General features: G+C 44.4%; 1 protein-coding gene across 1 annotated transcript in view; it reads left to right on the forward strand.

Annotated features, from left to right (window-relative positions):
* Nucleotides 1-18,334, forward strand: part of dnah2 (dynein, axonemal, heavy chain 2) — a gene marked incomplete at both ends in the record, with an annotated part of 552,347 nt that overhangs the window by 87,001 nt on the left and 447,012 nt on the right. Inside the window, 2 exon segments of the mRNA XM_080741500.1 lie at nt 4,737-4,866; nt 13,498-13,680. Of these exon segments, the coding sequence (XP_080597626.1) occupies nt 4,737-4,866; nt 13,498-13,680 (313 nt within the window).

An 18,334-nucleotide genomic window follows, 5' to 3' on the forward strand; every position in this document is an offset into this window, starting at 1 on the left:
TCATCTCTCAAACAGACCGCAGCGCACTGTGCTGCAGCACATAACACGTCGCTTCGTGGCACCGAGGTTATGAATGCTGCATTGTCTGAACCGCTAGACACAGGGTGTTGGAGAATGATAAATGAACTATGAGCAGCCCTAATTAAGCCTTCTGGGCTATGGGAGCAAGCATCCTTTCACAAATGTGTTGTTAACAACACGTGAACAACAAATAACACTAGATTTGATTAATACTGTTCTGCGTTGTAAAAGTTGCCGTGTTTTTTTCTTTCGGTTCTTTTATTTCCTCCAGCCCAGAAGTTGGCAAACTTTGCAGCGGGAACGCACAGCGCAGTCTCTGGTGGGAGTTGCATCTCCTCAGCATGCTTTATAATTTAACAGGTTCTATATGAATCCAGACAGGCAAGGCAACCCACACTGCGCTGGAACACTTTTCACAACGCTTATGCAACGCGAACGCGGAGAAATAAAAAACCTGAGTGGACCCGTATGGGTCCATTTTTACACTCTCTCTTAAATTTTTACATTTCGCTGAGAATACATACAAACACTGCATGTTCTGTGCTGTGTACATTTGGCGTGTGGAAACCTTGTATGTCAAAAACCGTGAATCTTCGGGATTCAAATTCAAATATGGCAAAAGTATCAGATCTACAAGCTCAAAACGTGTCGCTTAAACGTGTCGCTTAATATCATTTTTCGAGCATGCAGATCTGCTACTTTTATGTGACCCTGTAGTATGATCAAGTAGGACGTTAATTTACCAACACAATATGTTAGAATATGGAGAAAGAGGTTTCTTTCCCACAGCAGTGATGTACTCTTTAGTTGTTTCCCTCTTACCATAAAGCAGTCAGAGTGCTGAACAGGGGAGAAGTGTGTAGCGTATGTCATCGTCGTGGGTATAGTCAAGCAGCCCTGGGAGCAAGAGGTTCCCCAGCCATGTGGTGACCCATATGTCAGGAGCCTATCTCCTGTTTCCTTAGCGTGAGGCAGCTGGATGTACAAGACTACAAGTACAACCCCTGGATATGAGGCCAGTATGTCACGATGTACTGTATACTAGGGATGGGACGATACACGATATTATCGTTTATCGTGATAAAAGTACTCACGATAATCGTATCGTGAAGATTTAATTCATCGTGATATCGTCCTCCGTCATGCACTGGGATCAATTCAGCTTTTATTTGCCGAGCTGCATATCCGGTACCACCTATAATTGGTAAAAGGTACTTATTATATACTTACTTGATACAGTCTTTTTTTTCACTCTCTATCAAATGTCTTTGCCTAAAAATAGCTGATCTAGGCGCGTTGTGAGCTTGTAGATCTACTATGTTTTGGTAAATGTTCCACCCCAGGATAAAGGATTTTGATTATCGCGATAATATCGTAAATCGCGATTTATTTTGTCACAATAATCGTGATATGACATTTTCATATCTTCCCATCCCTATACTGAATACCGTTCACACAGTTCAGATGGTAATTCCGAAATTATGAACGGAATTAGGCATAAACAAAAGCTTTTAAATACGCTGCTCATTTGCAGAAGAGCTGATCTTTTGGGCTGAATTTTGATGGAATTTAGAGGGATTGAGAGACTAGTATTTTTGGCAAATGTGACTGCTTTTAGATTTGCCGACTGCCGCAACTGGTGATGTTCGTAAGCATACGTCCACCAATGCCTAATTTATATTTTGTACGGCAGTGTCATGCTCCATGAAATCTCGATCGATCTACAAGCTCACAGCCTGTCGAGACACCTTGTGAGCTTGTAGATCTCTTGTAAGCTCTAGTCTCCCTCGACGAGGAGTCAGTTGGCTTGATGCATCACCCAGCCTATTATTTCAGATAGTCCATTGAATGTATTCCATTAAGCTTTATGCGAAGGGACATCTCCGTCTCGAAACTAGGCCCGTTCCCAAATGGCCGGAATTCATTCATGCACTGATCAATGTGGCGTCTAGACGGCCTGTCCGGATGAATGTGTGTGTCCATCTATCTGACATTAAACGCATAGTTAGTATGAGATGAATGCGCTGGTGGTTTCCGTGCTCCGCGCGAGCGTGTGTGCGTGTGTGTGTGTGTGTGTGTGTGTGCGTGTGTGTGTGTCACAGTTATCCGTGCGGGGGTCTCTAGGGGTCCTAGTAGACCAGAGCATACAACAACGCCCCCTCATTGTCATTCAGAGATGTCCTGACAGCACAGTGTTTGACTCCACATCTCAATAACATGACCAGAGACACACTGTGTGTGTGTGTGTGTGTGTGTGTGTGTGTGTGTGTGTGTGTGTGTGTGTGTGTGTGTGTGTGTGTGTGTGTGTGTGTGTGTGTGTGTGTGTGTGTGTTCGTGCGTGCGTGTGTCAGATAAAGTCAGAAAGGTGTTGACCTAGTCTTTGCCCAGCTCTCTCCCCTCCCCTGCCCCCCCCCCCCCCCACACACACACACACACAGGGGGTGTGACGGCAGCGCGCGTGCGTGCGTGCTTGCGCGTGCACGTGATGCGGATGATGGATTGGGGTCGCAGCAGGTCGCCAGGGTTGCAATGTTGTTGCCAAGGCAAACAGCTGCGCTTCTGTTTGGGGCAGGTGTTTCATAGCGACTCAGCACATTGAAATTAGTCAAATCAATACAACCCCGCCCCGAGCCCCCCACCACCACCACCACCCCTACCGTTCCTTCAGTGTGTCAGACACGTTAATCACTTCCTCTAATTCAGCTAATCTTCCATTCATGTTAGTCCATGGGCCATACGAGATGTCGCTCTCTGAAAGGTGGCAAAGGCTACTATGCATGTTTGAAAAGCTCTATATCTGTAGATTATATTTTGGTATGATAACCCTTTCTGAGACACAGCTAAATTGGTGTTATCAGCCGCTAGAGTCGGTGTCCCATTAACTTTACTATACAGGAAAAAAATGCAAAATAAATAAATAATCTGCTTTAATTAGCATATGAGGGCTCAAACTAGGGATTTCTCATGATTCTGATTATAGCTAGTAAGACACCTCAGGGCGACAAGCGCGCCACCGTGATGTGGACATCAGGGGTGTGTGGACATCAGGGATCTTCATATATGGGTCTGAAAGGGATGTGTTCCCCCTGGCATCACAGGGATCTCTCTAACAGGGCATCATTAATATTGATGACATCAGGGAACTCTATATATGGGCATAAAAGGGATTCTGTTAGTGTGACATCACAGTGAAGCCAGAGCGTGATGTCAGAGCAGCAAACCCATTCTGGTAGAGTGGTTCCCCTGACATGACAGTGACATCAGAGTATGATGTCAGAGCGGCAAACCCATAGAGCGTAAAAATGTGTACACGTCTACACGGACACAGACAAGCTGTGACGTTTCTCATAGTAAACAATTATATCGTTCACCATTGTTTTTTATGGGCTGTGTGAACTCCATCCATTTGACTTAAAAAATTCAAAAAGCAGATCTACCAGCTCAAAACCAGCTTGCAGCTTTTTGCCCCGACAGGAACCATTACTGTAGTAGAATTTGAGAAATGGACATTCATCCATATTCACAGACATGCAGCCAGGTGCTCCGCTCTCAATCTGTTTCACAGGTCAGTTCTGATCTGAAAAACAGACACTTGGCGATGAGTTAAACCCATTTAGGCCTAGAATTATTGAATGCTTTAACCAGTGAAAAATAGCAGATATACAAGCTCACAGCGCGGCACCGAGTGCCGCGCTGCGAGCTTGTAGAGCTGCTATTTTTGAAAAATCGTGAAAATGAGTGCAAGTCTTTGAATATCTTTGACCCAATCTTTGACCCGTCTTCCAAATCCTTCCTCTAAATCATGCTGTTCTCAAACTTTTTCATGTCAAGGACCCCCAAAATTACATGTATTTGGCCTCCATCCATTTGACTTCAAAAATTCAAAAAGCAGATCTACCAGCTCAAAACCAGCTTGCAGCTTTTTGCCCGACAGGAACCATTACTGTAGTAGAATTTGAGAAATGGACATTGTGAGGACACTTATCCAGGTTCTCACAATACCAACTTGAGTTTGTGGTCAAAAGAGTTTAGAATTGAGTTTGTAATTAGGAAAAGATTCAGGTTGAGTTTAGGAATGAGGTAACCTGACTTGCGTCAGATGGTGGCAGTAGTGTGTAGGCTACCGCTCTACTTTACCATCTGAGATCTCTCGGTGGGAGTTGATAACGCTCGTAAAGCCCCGGGCCGGACCAATCAGCGGCAGCTACGGGCGGGCTCTGAGCGGCTCTGAGCCAATAGAGTCTGATTGCAGACCACGTGGATGCAGCCAGGCCAATATGAGTGGTTGGAGTTGGCACTCCCAGACGTGACAGAGAGACGGCCACATCCAATCACCTGCTAAAGAATTTCAAAAAATGGCCCGCCCCTTACATCGAGTCTGCCCGAGAGATCTCAGATGGTAAAGTAGAGCGGTAGCCTACGCACTACTGCCACCATCTGACGCAAGTCAGGTTAGGAATGAGGCATTTAGAGGTTAGGTGTATGGGTTGCGGCTGGAGTTATGTCTGATTTATTAGTTGTGTGCCGATGTCTTTCGCCAAAAATAGAAGCTTTTTTGGTAGAAAAGGAAATATGGCGAATATGGCATTCTTGCAATTGATGTCCTCACAAGTATATTTGTGTGTGTGTATGTGTGTGTGTGTGTGTGTGCGCGCGCGCGCGTGTGTGTGTGTGTGTGTGTGTGTGTGTGTGTGCGTGCGTGTGCGTGTGTGTAGGTTCTGTCACGCGGTGAAGGATCTGGAGGTGCGGCTGCAGAACCTCCTCCGTTCAGCGTTGGAGACGGTGGACAGCGTGGAGGAAGGAGTCATGCTCATTGACATCTTCAGACCCCTGTGTGCACGACCGGTCTGTCTCTAACACATGCACACACACACACACACACACACACACACATACACACACACACACACACACACATGCACAAAATGATCTGAATTTTACTATATGTAAAAAAAAAAAAAGAAAACCCACAATGAATGTAGTTAAATGTTATCTTTTTTTATCTGATACAATGCGTAAGAAAAACAAATCTAGGTATAAATAAAAATTCTATTTATAATTCTGAAAAAAACTGAAGCATTCCGAATCCAAAATAATTGTTACTTAAAGCTATACTGTGTAAGTTGCTAAACTAGTGGTCAGTCGCGGTATTGCTTTTTTCGTCCGTTTTTCGCCCGTTTTTCGCCCGGAGTCACCGCGGACCACCGCCGCGGACCACCGGAGCGGCGCCGCAAACCACCGCAACCGATACGAATCCATGGAGTGGTAGAACGTAATTTTCTGAGCAGGATTTGGGGAATAAGAGGTTAAGAATCCTTCACCATCGTAAACAAACACTGGTTGCTGAGGGAAGCTACTTCCTGAAGAGTCGGTTATTGGCCGGTAGTGTATCATGTGTGTATGATCTGCGATGTGATTGGCCAACGTATACACAACGTATACAGATGATGCAGATTGCGTCATTTTGCCGGGAAATCCCGCCCCTGTCACTGCTAAGAAGAAAACATATAAAAGGCTTCAGAAGCTGAAAATCACGGAGTGGGTGTTCTAAAACTTTAGCGATTTAACAGTTAGGACAATTTTAAGATTTGTTTTATAAAAAAAGTTACATGGTATAACTTTAAGGGCCGGAGCATACTCCACTTTTAGAGCCGAGTTTAAATCGGTTCTGCTCTGTCCAAACTACAATACAACGTCCTTCAGAGGTTCTGGGGGGTCAGTCCTTCAGAGGTTCTGGGGGTCAGGTACGGTGCTGCCGAGATGTAGTGAGACTCCGAACCGAACAGATTTGAACTCTGCTATAAAAGTGGAGTATGCATTGGCCATTAGTTCAAATTAAATGGAATCATTTGATAATTTATGTGGTATCGGATTGGCATAGACTTGCGCACTCGCCAATACCGATACCAGTATTTTGGGCGGTATATCGGCGGGTTTTCCGGTACTGGAATTGGATATCGGAACAACTCAACTCCAGTTTCCATAAGCTTAATCTAAATATCGACTGTCGAAACTTTTTTGCTTGCGTATTGCTTCATGAACTGTTATTTTTGTTAAATGCTGCCGATCATTAGTGTACAGTATATGCCTCAGGATGACCATACGGAACCGAAACGGGATCTATATATAGAAGATGAATGCAGACTGACAGGCCGTGTCATCAGCAATAAACAAAATATTATGATTGATGAAGAACTGGTGTTCATGTGGTCCTCCGGTGCCGCAGTGGTCCATTCATCCATATTCACAGACATGCAGCCAGGTGCTCCGCTCTCAATCTGTTTCACAGGTCAGTTCTGATCTGAAAAACAGACACTTGGCGATGAGTTAACGCATTTAGGCCTAGGATTATTGACTGCTTTAACTATTGAAAAATAGCAGATATACAAGCTCACAGCGCGGCACCGAGTGCCGCGCTGCGAGCTTGTAGATCTGCTATTTTTGAAAAATCATGATTTATTTTGCAAGTCTTTGAATATATCTACTTAAAAGCGAACATTTGTAACTCAAATATTTACTTCTGGGTGGTCCCTGGAACAACATATTTTGAGATGGGGGTCCTTGGCCAAATACCTGTAATTTTGGGGGGCCTTGACATGAAAAGGTTTGAGAACAGCATGATTTAGGGGAAGGATTTAGAAGTCGGGTCAAAGATCGGGTCAAAGATATTCAAAGACTTGCAATCATTTTCAGGATTTTTCAAAAATAGCAGATCTACAAGCTCGCAGCGCAGCACTCGGTGCCGCGCTGTGAGCTTGTAGATCTGCTATTTTTCTAAAGTTAAAGCATAAAATAATGGTTAAAGTGGTTAAAATCTAACGCGACTCAGGCGCGTTCCAGGTATTTGAGAGTTAACTATACTGAAATTAGATGCAAAAAAATAAATCCATCCTTTAGTGCTGAAAGGAAGATTAAAATTAATTTCCTCTCCCTCAGCAGCTCTCACTACTTGTGCCAGCAGCTCCCCCGGCTGACCCCTGCAACCGAGGAAAAAGATTCAATCTAGTTTGTTCTCTGCGTTTGATTGTCATTTCCAATCAAATTAACTGACGTGTAATTATCGAGGCTTATGCGATTTCACACCGAATGTTAACATTGGTTATGTTAGGGGCGTCCGGAACGGTGGCCTACTGGTCCAGGCGCATACCACATAGGCACCGCCACATAGGCATGGTTGCCGCAGCGTCGCCGGTTCGATTTCCGATCCGGACGACCTTTGCCGCATGTCACTCCCCATCTCTCTCTCTCCCTATTTCCTGTCAGTCTTCTACTGTATACTACTAGAAGTTTGCGGCCCTTCGGGCCGCAAAAGTCTAGAGTTCAGGCCGCTGTGCGGCCCTCACCGCCATGTTGCGGCAGTGTGGTGTGTGTAATGGCCAAATATGTTTTTTTTGAGAAAAAATAGTTTTTTGAGAAAAAATAGTTTTTTGAGAAAAAATAGTTTTTTGAGAAAAAAAAAGTTTTTTGAGAAAAAAAGTTTGAGAAAAAAAAGTTTTTGAGAAAAAGTCTTGAGAAAAAAAAATTGAGAAAAAAATTTTTTTTGAGAAAAAAACATTTTTTGAAAAAAAAAAAAATGGAAAAAAAAAAGTTTTGAAAAAAAAAATGGTGATGCGATGACGTGGTGTATACGGATGTTACTGCGATTGAGGTGAAAGAGAAAAGTGGAAAGTTGTGAGCTAACTATTAGCTATTTTTGTGTGTGTGTGTGTGTGTGTGTGTGTTCTGGCCATGCCCCCCTCGGTTGAAATTGGATCCGCCGGTCCCATAGCTGGGAATACGAGCCAATGGGCGGCAGTCACCGGTCACCATGGCAACGGGGGGCCAATGATAGAGTTAGGGCGGTATTCCGTGAGTTCTACCGACATACATCTGATCTACATCTGATCTAGCTATGAGTTGAGGTGGATGTGAAGTGGGCGTGAATGGGCTTGGAAGTGGGATGCGGCTCTTAGAGGAATGTATATATAAGATCAACTAGAAAAAAGCCCCCTGCGGGGGCCTGGCCCCTTTCCTATGTGAAAGTCCCCTGTACCCAGAGATGGATACAGTCCAGTGGGCAGCTAAGCAATACAAATTTAGGATAGCTCAACATTAAATATGCAGTTTTTTCCAAAATGCAAAATAGTGTAAATGGCAATCCATCCATCCATCCACATCCATCCATCCATCCATCCATCCATCCATCCAACCACATCCATCCATCCATCCATCCATGCATCCATCCATCCATCCACATCCATCCATCCATCCATCCATCCATCCATCCATCCATCCATGCATCCATCCATCCATGCATCCATCCATCCATCCACATCCATCCATCCATCCATCCATCCATCCATCCATCCACATCCATCCATCCACATCCATCCATCCATCCGGTTACACACCGCTATTCCGGCGCACCGCTATTTCGAACGTAGACTTCCATTGTTCGTAATAGCGGTGGTTCCAATTTTTATATAAGACCCCGCTATTCCGAATAGCCTATTATTTAGGCTATTATTTAATATTTAGTCCATGAGTCCCTATAGTCCGTTCACACCGTTCGAACAGTGTTTAGGCGCAGTCCGTTCTGCTTCCGAAGTCTCTCTCTCTCTCTCTCTCTCTCTCTCTCTCTCTCTTTCTCTCTCTCTTAACTTCTGTATCAATCTTGTGATTACAATGTAATAAAACAATGTTGAAATGTAACCATCAGATGCCCGCATCAAAGATAGGCATACAGCCCTCCAATAAGCCACTCACACATTCAGAAGAAGGCCTTTCTCTCTCCTAAATGATTCTAATTTCACTGTCATGTCAAGTCAGCAGCAGAAGTAGGCATTTATATGAGCATGAATTCCATTATTTTAAACTGCCGGTCACCGTGACCGGCATGATTAAAATTTACTGGACATCTGAAAAAAATACCGGAGATAATAATTGTAATGCATAGGCCTACATTAAAAGCAGGTGCACAAACAGCCAATAGCAACAGTTAAAGTATTAGGCCTACTGCATTGCATGGGACTGAAAACGAATTGAATGAAAAGTAGTCTAAAAAAAAGAAAGAAAAAAAAAACAGCTTCAATCTTTGGACTATAATCGCGCAGGCTGTGTCTGCATGTGGCACATTGCTTTCACAATCATGTTTCATGCCAACAATACAATACCATTGACACGTGCGTGGGTCTGCGCAATTGTTTCATAAGGTTGATAGATGAGCAATGAATTAAAAAGGCTACTCACTGTACTCAGTACTCACTGTCGAGTGGTGACTTTGGGAGAGTTTAAAAGACTTATTTGGTGGTGTTCTTCCTACTGTCTCCACTCCATCTCCTCATAAAGAACTTAAATCAATTGTATCATGTTTGTTCATGGGTTGATTGTTGACCGTGCGTGCATTCCTTAATTCCCATGGCTTCACATGCATTGCGTGCATGCATCGCAAACTGAAATGAGAGAGAGAGAGAGAGCGGGGGAGCGGGCGAGAGAGAGAGAGCGAGGGGAACATGTCTCCATTCAGACATATCTCCATTCCCACAGTGACTTCTTTTGGCAACACTTCCATGGGGGGGGTTAAGGTTAGGGTTAGTGTAAGAGATAGGGTTAGTGTCTGAATGGAGAGAGGGGGGGGGGGGGGGGGGGGGGGTTGAGAGGGGGGGGAGACCCTCACAATAGGAGACCCCTATTTTCGGAATAGGGGTCCGTCGGAATAACGGTGTTTCGGAATAGGGGACCGTTCCCCATCCATCCATCCATCCATCCACATCCATCCATCCATCCATCCATCCATCCATCCATCCATCCACATCAATCCATGCATCAATCCATCCATCCACATCCATCCATCCATCCATCCATCAACATCCATCCACATCCATCCATCCATCCATCCATCCACATCCCATCCATCCATCCATCCATCCACATCCATCCATCCATCCATCCATCCATCCATCCATCCATCCATCCATCCATCCATCCATCCATCCATCCAGGCATCCATCCATCCATGCATCCATCCATCCATCCATCCACATCCATCCATCCATCCATCCATCCACATCCATCCATCCATCCATCCACATCCATCCATCCATCCACATCCATCCATCCACATCCATCCATCATCCATCCATCCACATCCATCCATCCTCTACTGTACCTTACCGTACCTTACTGTACTGTACTCTACTGTAATCTACTGTACTTTACCTTACTGTACTGTACTTTGCTGTACTCTACTGTACCTTGCTGTACTCTACTGTACCTTGCATCCATCCATCCATCCATCCATCCATCCATCCACATCCATCCACATCCATCCACATCCATCCATCCATCCATCCACATCCATCCATCCATCCATGCATCCATCCATCCATGCATCCATCCATCCATCCATCCATCCACATCCATCCATCCATCCATCCATCCATCCATCCATCCACATCCATCCATCCATCCATCCACATCCATCCATCCACATCCATCCATCCACATCCATCCATCATCCATCCATCCACATCCATCCTCTACTGTACCTTACTGTACCTTACTGTACTGTACTCTACTGTAATCTACTGTACTTTACCTTACTGTACTGTACTTTGCTGTACTCTACTGTACCTTGCTGTACTCTACCTCTACTGTACCTTGCTGTGCTCTACTGTACCTTGCTGTACTGTACTGTACATATTCTGTGTTCTATATCTATGAATTCTATGTGTTCTAGAACTATGAATTCTGTGTTCTAGATCTATGTTTTTGATTCTTGTTCTAGATCCCCCCCCCCCCCCCCCTCTCTCTCTCTCTCTCTCTCTCTCTCTCTCTCTCTCTCTCTCTGTGTGTGTGTGTGTGTGTGTGTGTGTGTGTGTGTGTGTGTGTGTGTGTGTGTGTGTGTGTGTGTGTGTGTGTGTGTGTGTGTGTGTGTGTGTGTGTGTGTGTGTGTGTGTGTGTGCATCTGACCCCCCCCCCCTTCCCTCTTGTAACCTGAGACCTGGTGATGATAATGACACTTCGCTCCCAACTATGGATTGCGCAATATGCCGCCTACAGGCCAAAATGTGGGGAAAAATTTTAAACATTTTGGGATTATGAGAAGTAGAGACACATCTGAAGGTGATAAAGTTGATGTTGGGCAAGGTACATGCGTTATTGATTTTTGTATTATGTTTTTTAGACAATTGAACAACTGCTGAACGTGGAGTTACAGATGGAAACACACACACGCATTTTTTTGGGCCGATTCTGATTATGTAGTGGGATAAAGGAATAAAGGCAAAAAAGAAAATGTGTGAAATGTTGCTAGTCTAACCTCAGCTAAACCTACTCTGTCTTTATAACTGCCCTAGTCTGGGGAGAAAATGAATTGTAGTCTAATGTTTCTCCTGTTTAGCCACAACAACTTTGCTGCATGTTCTCAAGTTACGAGTGTGCTGACTACACTCTTGTATCGAGCAACTCAGCATTGCACCAGAGAATATCGAAGCTAGTACCAAACTCGGAGAATAATTACACAATAAAGGAGAAAAGGAGTTGCTTTACCTGGTCTGTGCTTGTAAATGATCCACTGTGTATGTCTTCTAGTGCAGTGATTAAAATCTTTTCATTCCAGGAACGCCAGTTTTTGATGAATTAGGCCACAGACCCCATAACTCCCAAGGGTGCATGTGCAAATGGAACCACATTTGATTCCATTTGAACAGTCTCAGAGGTGTAGGTCTGTAAGGGTTCATCTGGTTCCTAACCAATAATTTAGCAGGGGACCCCCTGCAACCCCCTCACAGAACCTTGGTGGTCCCTGGACCTGACTTTATCATATAAGCTCTCTCTCTCATGCTGTGTTTGCGGAGAGCATGTACCATTGTCTAATGCAATAAACCATGGATGTCAAGCAAATGTTATGTCCCTGGCAGGATGAGTCAAAACGACACTTTGTAGACGACCTTTTGTCTGTGCATGCATTAGGGCAGTGGTTCTCATAGCGTGACGCGCTATGAACTTGTAGATCGGCTACTTTTGAATAGCCAACATGTAAATGGATAAAGTGGTTAGAATTATTGTGATGCTGTATTAACACATGTTGCTGTGGACCCCTGACCCCCCCCCCCCCCCCCCTTCTCACCCCACTTTGAGAACCACTTTATTAGGGCATTCATGACTGCTGCGTTTTAGTATCCTTTGGAACCATTCCCAAGCCATGTGTGGGAACTGATATGCCACATGATGTACAAGCACAGCAACCGGCCTTGCATGGTTTCCTGAATGTACATTGAATGTACACTTTACATAAAGGCCCTATACAGTATATGCACCATATACCGTACAGTATGCATGCAAACATCTTTAACGTTCAGATTTTTACAAGGCCACTGTGCTGGTAAATGCATTTTAGCAGTAATCACCTACTTACAAAAAGTAATAAAACGGTCGATTGAAGGGGCATGAAACCCAAGGCTGATTTAGTCGTTTGTTTTCCATTTCTAGTAAAAAAAATAAACTTCAGCAGATTAAACACACGCATTGTCATGCACACACGCACACACATAATGTCTCTAGTCGGGTGGAGGGAGAGTGTTTTTTGCAGGTCTTTCAGTCCGAGTGTAGCAAAAAAGCAACTGGTTTAAGGCATCGGAAGCCTGTGATTGGCTGCGTGGAGGTGCCGAAAGTCAGGGGAACGGAGATACACCTAAACCTAACCTTAACCCTATTACCTCAGTAAAACTAACACTGGTGAATGCTAACCTACCAACTCAAATATTTTACTTAAAGGGCCATTTCACCTCTGGGACAACCCGATCTTATTTATTTATTTTATTTTTTAGATATTTTAGTATTTCATCATGTACTAGTGATGCGTTTTCCATCATATGATGCAAAACGCATCACTGATGATCACTGGTCATGCTGAAATACTAAAATAACTAAAAACACAGATTGAACACAAAAAATAACTCAGGATTGTGTTGATCGTGTCCCAAACAACAATAAAATAAGATGGGGTTGTCCCAGAGGTGAAGTGGCCCTTTAAGTATAAGTATCAAATACTGCAATATAGAAATACTCTGTTACAAGTAAATGTCCGGAATTCAAAATGTAGCCTACTTGAGTAAAAGTATGAAAGTGTCGGCATCAACATGTACTTAAAGTACTAATAGTAAAAGTACAAAATGTTTGAAAATAGCAGATCTACATGCTATTTTCAAATAGCCACAGTATAAAATAGGGCTTAAGTGGTTTATGTATGTTTTAAAATATTATTATTAATATATTTTATCCTGGTCGGACCAAAGGGAGGTCGTCTCCACCTTAACCGAGGTGCCTTTTTGATATACTCAGACTGAAAGACCTGCAAAAAACACTCTCCCGTCGGGTAGAAGCCTCCTATGTCCAAAACTGTTACTTTTCAGGATGAAAAAAGTTAAAATATGGAGATACAAGGTTTCTGCCCCCTCCTGTGTGTGTCATTGTCCCTCTGCTCTTCCCCTCCAGGCCATGAGGGGCACCCTGGACAGGATGACGGTGACAGTGTGGGACATCTTCCACAAGGAGCTGGAGCTGGTCAACAAGGAGCTGAGCGAGCGCTCCGGTGCCACCGCTGCCCACATGCCCCACCACGCCGGCCAGGCCCACTGGGCACGGGGCCTCCGCCAACGCATAGAGAGACCCATGGAGGTGACACACGCACACGCATACGCACATGCACACACATTTTTATTACCAGTAAGACTCCCTAGATCGGGAGATATGCGACCGTCAGGTCGCATACACAAACTTTGGAAGGCAATGGTAGCCAATCAGGAGGGAATATGGGAAATGGGACAGATCCATGTTGATGGCATGACTTTAGAGATACTGTGTAGCGCTTTGTGTGATTTTAGGGCAAAATATGTAGGAGCAGTGTCCAAAAAAGTGTTTTGCAAGAATCTGCCTCATGGTGGTGCTACTATACTTAGGACAGCGATATTTTTGTCCCATTAAGACCTGAGAGGGATTCTACGAAATGCCTTTTAAACCACTATTACGTATATATATTTTTTAAATAGCAGATATACAAGCTCGCAACGTGACACGAAGTGATGCGCTGTGAGCTTGTATATTTGCTACGTTTTTATAGCCAACACTAAAATCTAAAATGACACAGACACTGATTTCCAGGTTTTAATGGGAAACCTCTTAGTTGTGTGTTGGTGTAGACATACTGAAAATAGCAGATTTGCAAGCTCGCAACCCATGCGAGCTTGCCACGCTTGGTGCATTGTGAGCTTGTAGATCTTCTATTTTGGTGGCGTGCGACACCGTCATGCAACTAAGCATACGTCTGGCTCTGGCCTAACTCCCTAACCCCTAAACCTAAACGTCTAAACCAGGGGTCTTGAACAGGGGGACCGGGAACCCTAGGGCGTCCTCAGAGTTACTACAGGGGGTCCTCCAAAACTTCCAATCCTTTTTATATTAACAACTTGAACCCTAGTGTCCATATTCCTAGAACTGTAGTCAAAAATAGCAGATCTAAAGCTCACAACGCCTCGCACTGCGAGGCATTTTGAGCTTGTAGATCGGCTATTTTCGGCAAAGGGTTTTGGTGTAGAGGGGGAAAAGTACAGGGTCAAAGGTCAAGTTTATTAGGTAATGACGGTTCAAGTGGTTAAATATCTGAAAAGACAAAATGACATGAATCCAAAATACAATGATGATCGTGCTGTCAAACGATGGAAGTATATGGAATCTATGAAGAGGTTGTGGGGGTCCCTGCTTCATCTCTCTCTCAACTAAGGGGTCCTTCCTTGGCCTGAAAATGTTGAAGACCCCCGGTCTAAACCCTCCCAAAAGCCTTTGTTAACCACGAACAACAAACCGTTTCTCTTGTAAACGGATCAAGAAAAAAGCGTTCCTCAGAAAGTCTTATTCTCCTTCTACTATACCTGTAGAACAGTGTTTGTATCACGACGACCATAATACGAGTGCACACCTACAAACACAACACTGATTCATTCGTCAGGCTGAGGTCATCCGTTGCAGAGAGAAAGCCATTACTGCTGCCATGGCCAGGAGTGTAGATTTGTGTGAAGTGTGAAACATAAATACACCCTCCTCCCCTCCCCTCCCCTCCCACGGCTAGGAGCAGTTTCTTTCTGAATTCTGTGTGTTTTGTCATAATAATGTATCCACGTGAGAATAAGAGCAGTTTTTAGCGCTGCAACCTGCACTTGAACCGCAACCAGGAACCCAAGCTGCCATGAATTTTTACACCCCTAAACCAACCAAACACCCCCAACCACCTCCGCTGTGAAGAACACGCACGCGCACACACACACACACACACACGCAACACACACACACACACACACACACACACACACACACACACACACACACACACACACATACACACACGCTTTTTTGTTACCCATACAGATGCACGCACGCATGCATGCACGCACACGGAATAGAGGTCGAGGGTCTGTGCAGAATATTCGGTTAATTAAATGGACTGGCTCCCATTCGCACAATAACAACAACAATAGCAATGCTCTTGAGTGCAAACTTGCTTTGTGTGAGCGTGTGTGTGTGTGCGTGCGTGCGTGCGTGCGTGCGTGCGTGCGTGCGTACGTGCGTACATGCGTGTACCTTCATGTAGTGGGTAAGCACAGTTCTAAATCCAGTGTCAGGCTCTTACGTATGCCTCCATACAGCATCATTCACCGAAAATGGCTAAGCTACAAGCTCATATCGCTTCCATGTTGTGAGATTGCTCACAAGTTACAACTAAGTATGAATCACCCTTTAGGAGGAATGAATCATCATTCCATGCATTGTCTATAGATTTCCATTTGTTCCTTGGTCTCGGACAGACAAAACAACAAAGAACAGGCATTGGTAGCAATTTAAATACTGTAAAAAAAAACTGAAAACTGTTTACAGCGTAAACAGCATAAACAAGTGACCGTGTTAATATTCCACATCTGTTTCCACAGCATCACATTAGAGATGATGTGTGGGTGTTTAGGATGTTTTGCACACACCCCATTTAGCGGCAAGCAAAACACTTTGCGGAAAGCCACACTAACCCTGTTGGTGTGAACTGGGCATGTGTGTGAGTGTTTGTGAAAGGTCACGTACGGCCAAAGCTCTCAGCAGGCCAGACAAAGGCGGGCGCGGGTCCACGGCCAGCCCTGGACCCAACCAGGCCAAACCCCCCAATCCCCCCACCACCTAGTTCTGTGTACGTGGCCTCAGTCCAGCTGTGGCCTGGCCCCGTTATGCCACTATTAAACACAGCTGTTGCTGTTGCATTTTCTCTGCTTAGACACACACACACGCACACACACACACACACACACACACACACACACACACACACACACACACACACACACACACACACAGGAAAGAAGAAAGCAGACAGATCAGTCAGTGTTTAACGTTATTATCTCCGTCCGGATACACAAACAGCAAAGTGAAAGCCCAGCGGGGGAGCTATAATTGTACACAGATATGATTGCGCTGGCCTCCGTTTTTTTTTCCCCTCCCTCCGAAACGAAGGATTCCTGTGCTGAGGTTGAAATGTGAAATGCGGCCCGAGACGGCAACACAACACTGGGCTGTACGACACACAGACACAGGAAAATAGTTTACGTTTAACCCGCTTTTATCTGTTGTCCTGTTTTTTTTTTTTTAGGCATGTCTTCATAGAATAGAATGTTCTCAAATGTCCCGAAATGGTCCCTGACTAGGCTAATGCTCATTGGGAACAGTTCCCGTCGGGAACGATGCCTGTTTGGGTATGCAGCCCCTTGTAGCCTACCCGTTTTCATGTTACCTGTTTTCTGAGTACTGTCCAGTACCTTATACTTATGACATCATATTGATGATATCAGGGATTTCCATATATGGGCATGTAAAGGAAGTATTCACACATTCCACTTCATTCGGATGCAGGAACAGAAGATCACGTGCACTGCTCTAGCTCAGCAGCCCATTTTTTGAGTGGTGCAAATCGCTCCTACATTTCACTTTGTGTATTAGCCAAATGTATACGGATCTCAATGTATGGAGATCCATGCTCATACACATACAGTTACTGACGTCACAGACAGAACGGCCCATACAAGGAGATATGCACGTGTGTCTTGTTTGCACCGCTCACTTTACAACGGTGCCATGATTATTCATATTGACAACATATATGGGAATGAAAGGGACAGAGACATACAGACAGACACATTATTGTGTTCTTTTTCTCAGACATTATAACATCAATAATAGTAGTATGAATACTCGTAAACATAAAACAAAACAAATCAAGGTGTAAAGAATCAGAGTAGCAGCATTATTGAAAACAGTCAGAAAACCTGGATTCTAGCTCTTAACACAATTAGTGCTGCAGGGTATGAAGGGTTAACTTTTCGTTGACGCCACGCAGATCCCCCCATTAGCACACGCTGTTATTGTGTAAGGCATGCCTGGAATGTGTGTACACACACGGACTGCTGAATGACATCAACGATTACGTCATCTAGTCACATGACTTGTGTCATGTGACAGTGTGTCATGGCGGCCGCAAGGCTTGTCTTGTTGTTGTTGTTTGGAGCCGTGCTATGGGATAGAAAGTCTTATTTGGAGTAAATGAAGTCTCTTTATGGGCCTCTCCATTGACTTAACATGGAGGAGCTTCACTTCGCGTGCACGCCCAACGTGCGTTTTAAACAAATCGCGGACATTACCGATGCGGCCGCGACCGGAGCTACATACAGTAAGTATTAATACATTTACTGTAAATACAGTAAGATTGACGGTGAGCGCTGTCAATGGCGTTGTGTAGTAACCGGTTTTAATGACGGTGAGCGCTGTCAATGGCAGCAGAACAGTTAAGGGTCCTGCAGGTGCTGTGTGCAAGGTTCCAGAGGCCTATGTCATGAACATCTCTGTGTGCCAACGTGTCCTTGGCATGGTGGCATTGTGTCCTCGGCACACTCAGGACTCAGCTGAAGGTTGACTTGAGACAGAATAAGAAACATGAAAGAGATTCCCTCGCTTCGTGCACAGTGCAGTATACAGACTTTCAGCACTGTTGTTTTTAAATGTTTTATTGTTTACCAGTGTAAATATGCGCCAGATGCACGTCTTTTAAACAGTGCGTCACCCCTCGCTTATTTGAAGGTCTCGTGTATTTTTTTTTGTGTGTTTTTATTTATTTTTGGATCATTCATGAGTATTTATTAAACCCACCTGTAGGCCTGCTGATATTTACACTGAAAATGTCTCCATTTTTGTCTCCGTCTTCTTTCTTTCTTCTCTTTTAACTCTCGGGCCGTTTTCATCTTGA

Source organism: Nannobrachium achirus (assembly GCF_963921795.1).
Source record: "Nannobrachium achirus genome assembly, chromosome: 14".
NCBI classification, from domain to species: domain Eukaryota; kingdom Metazoa; phylum Chordata; class Actinopteri; order Myctophiformes; family Myctophidae; genus Nannobrachium; species Nannobrachium achirus.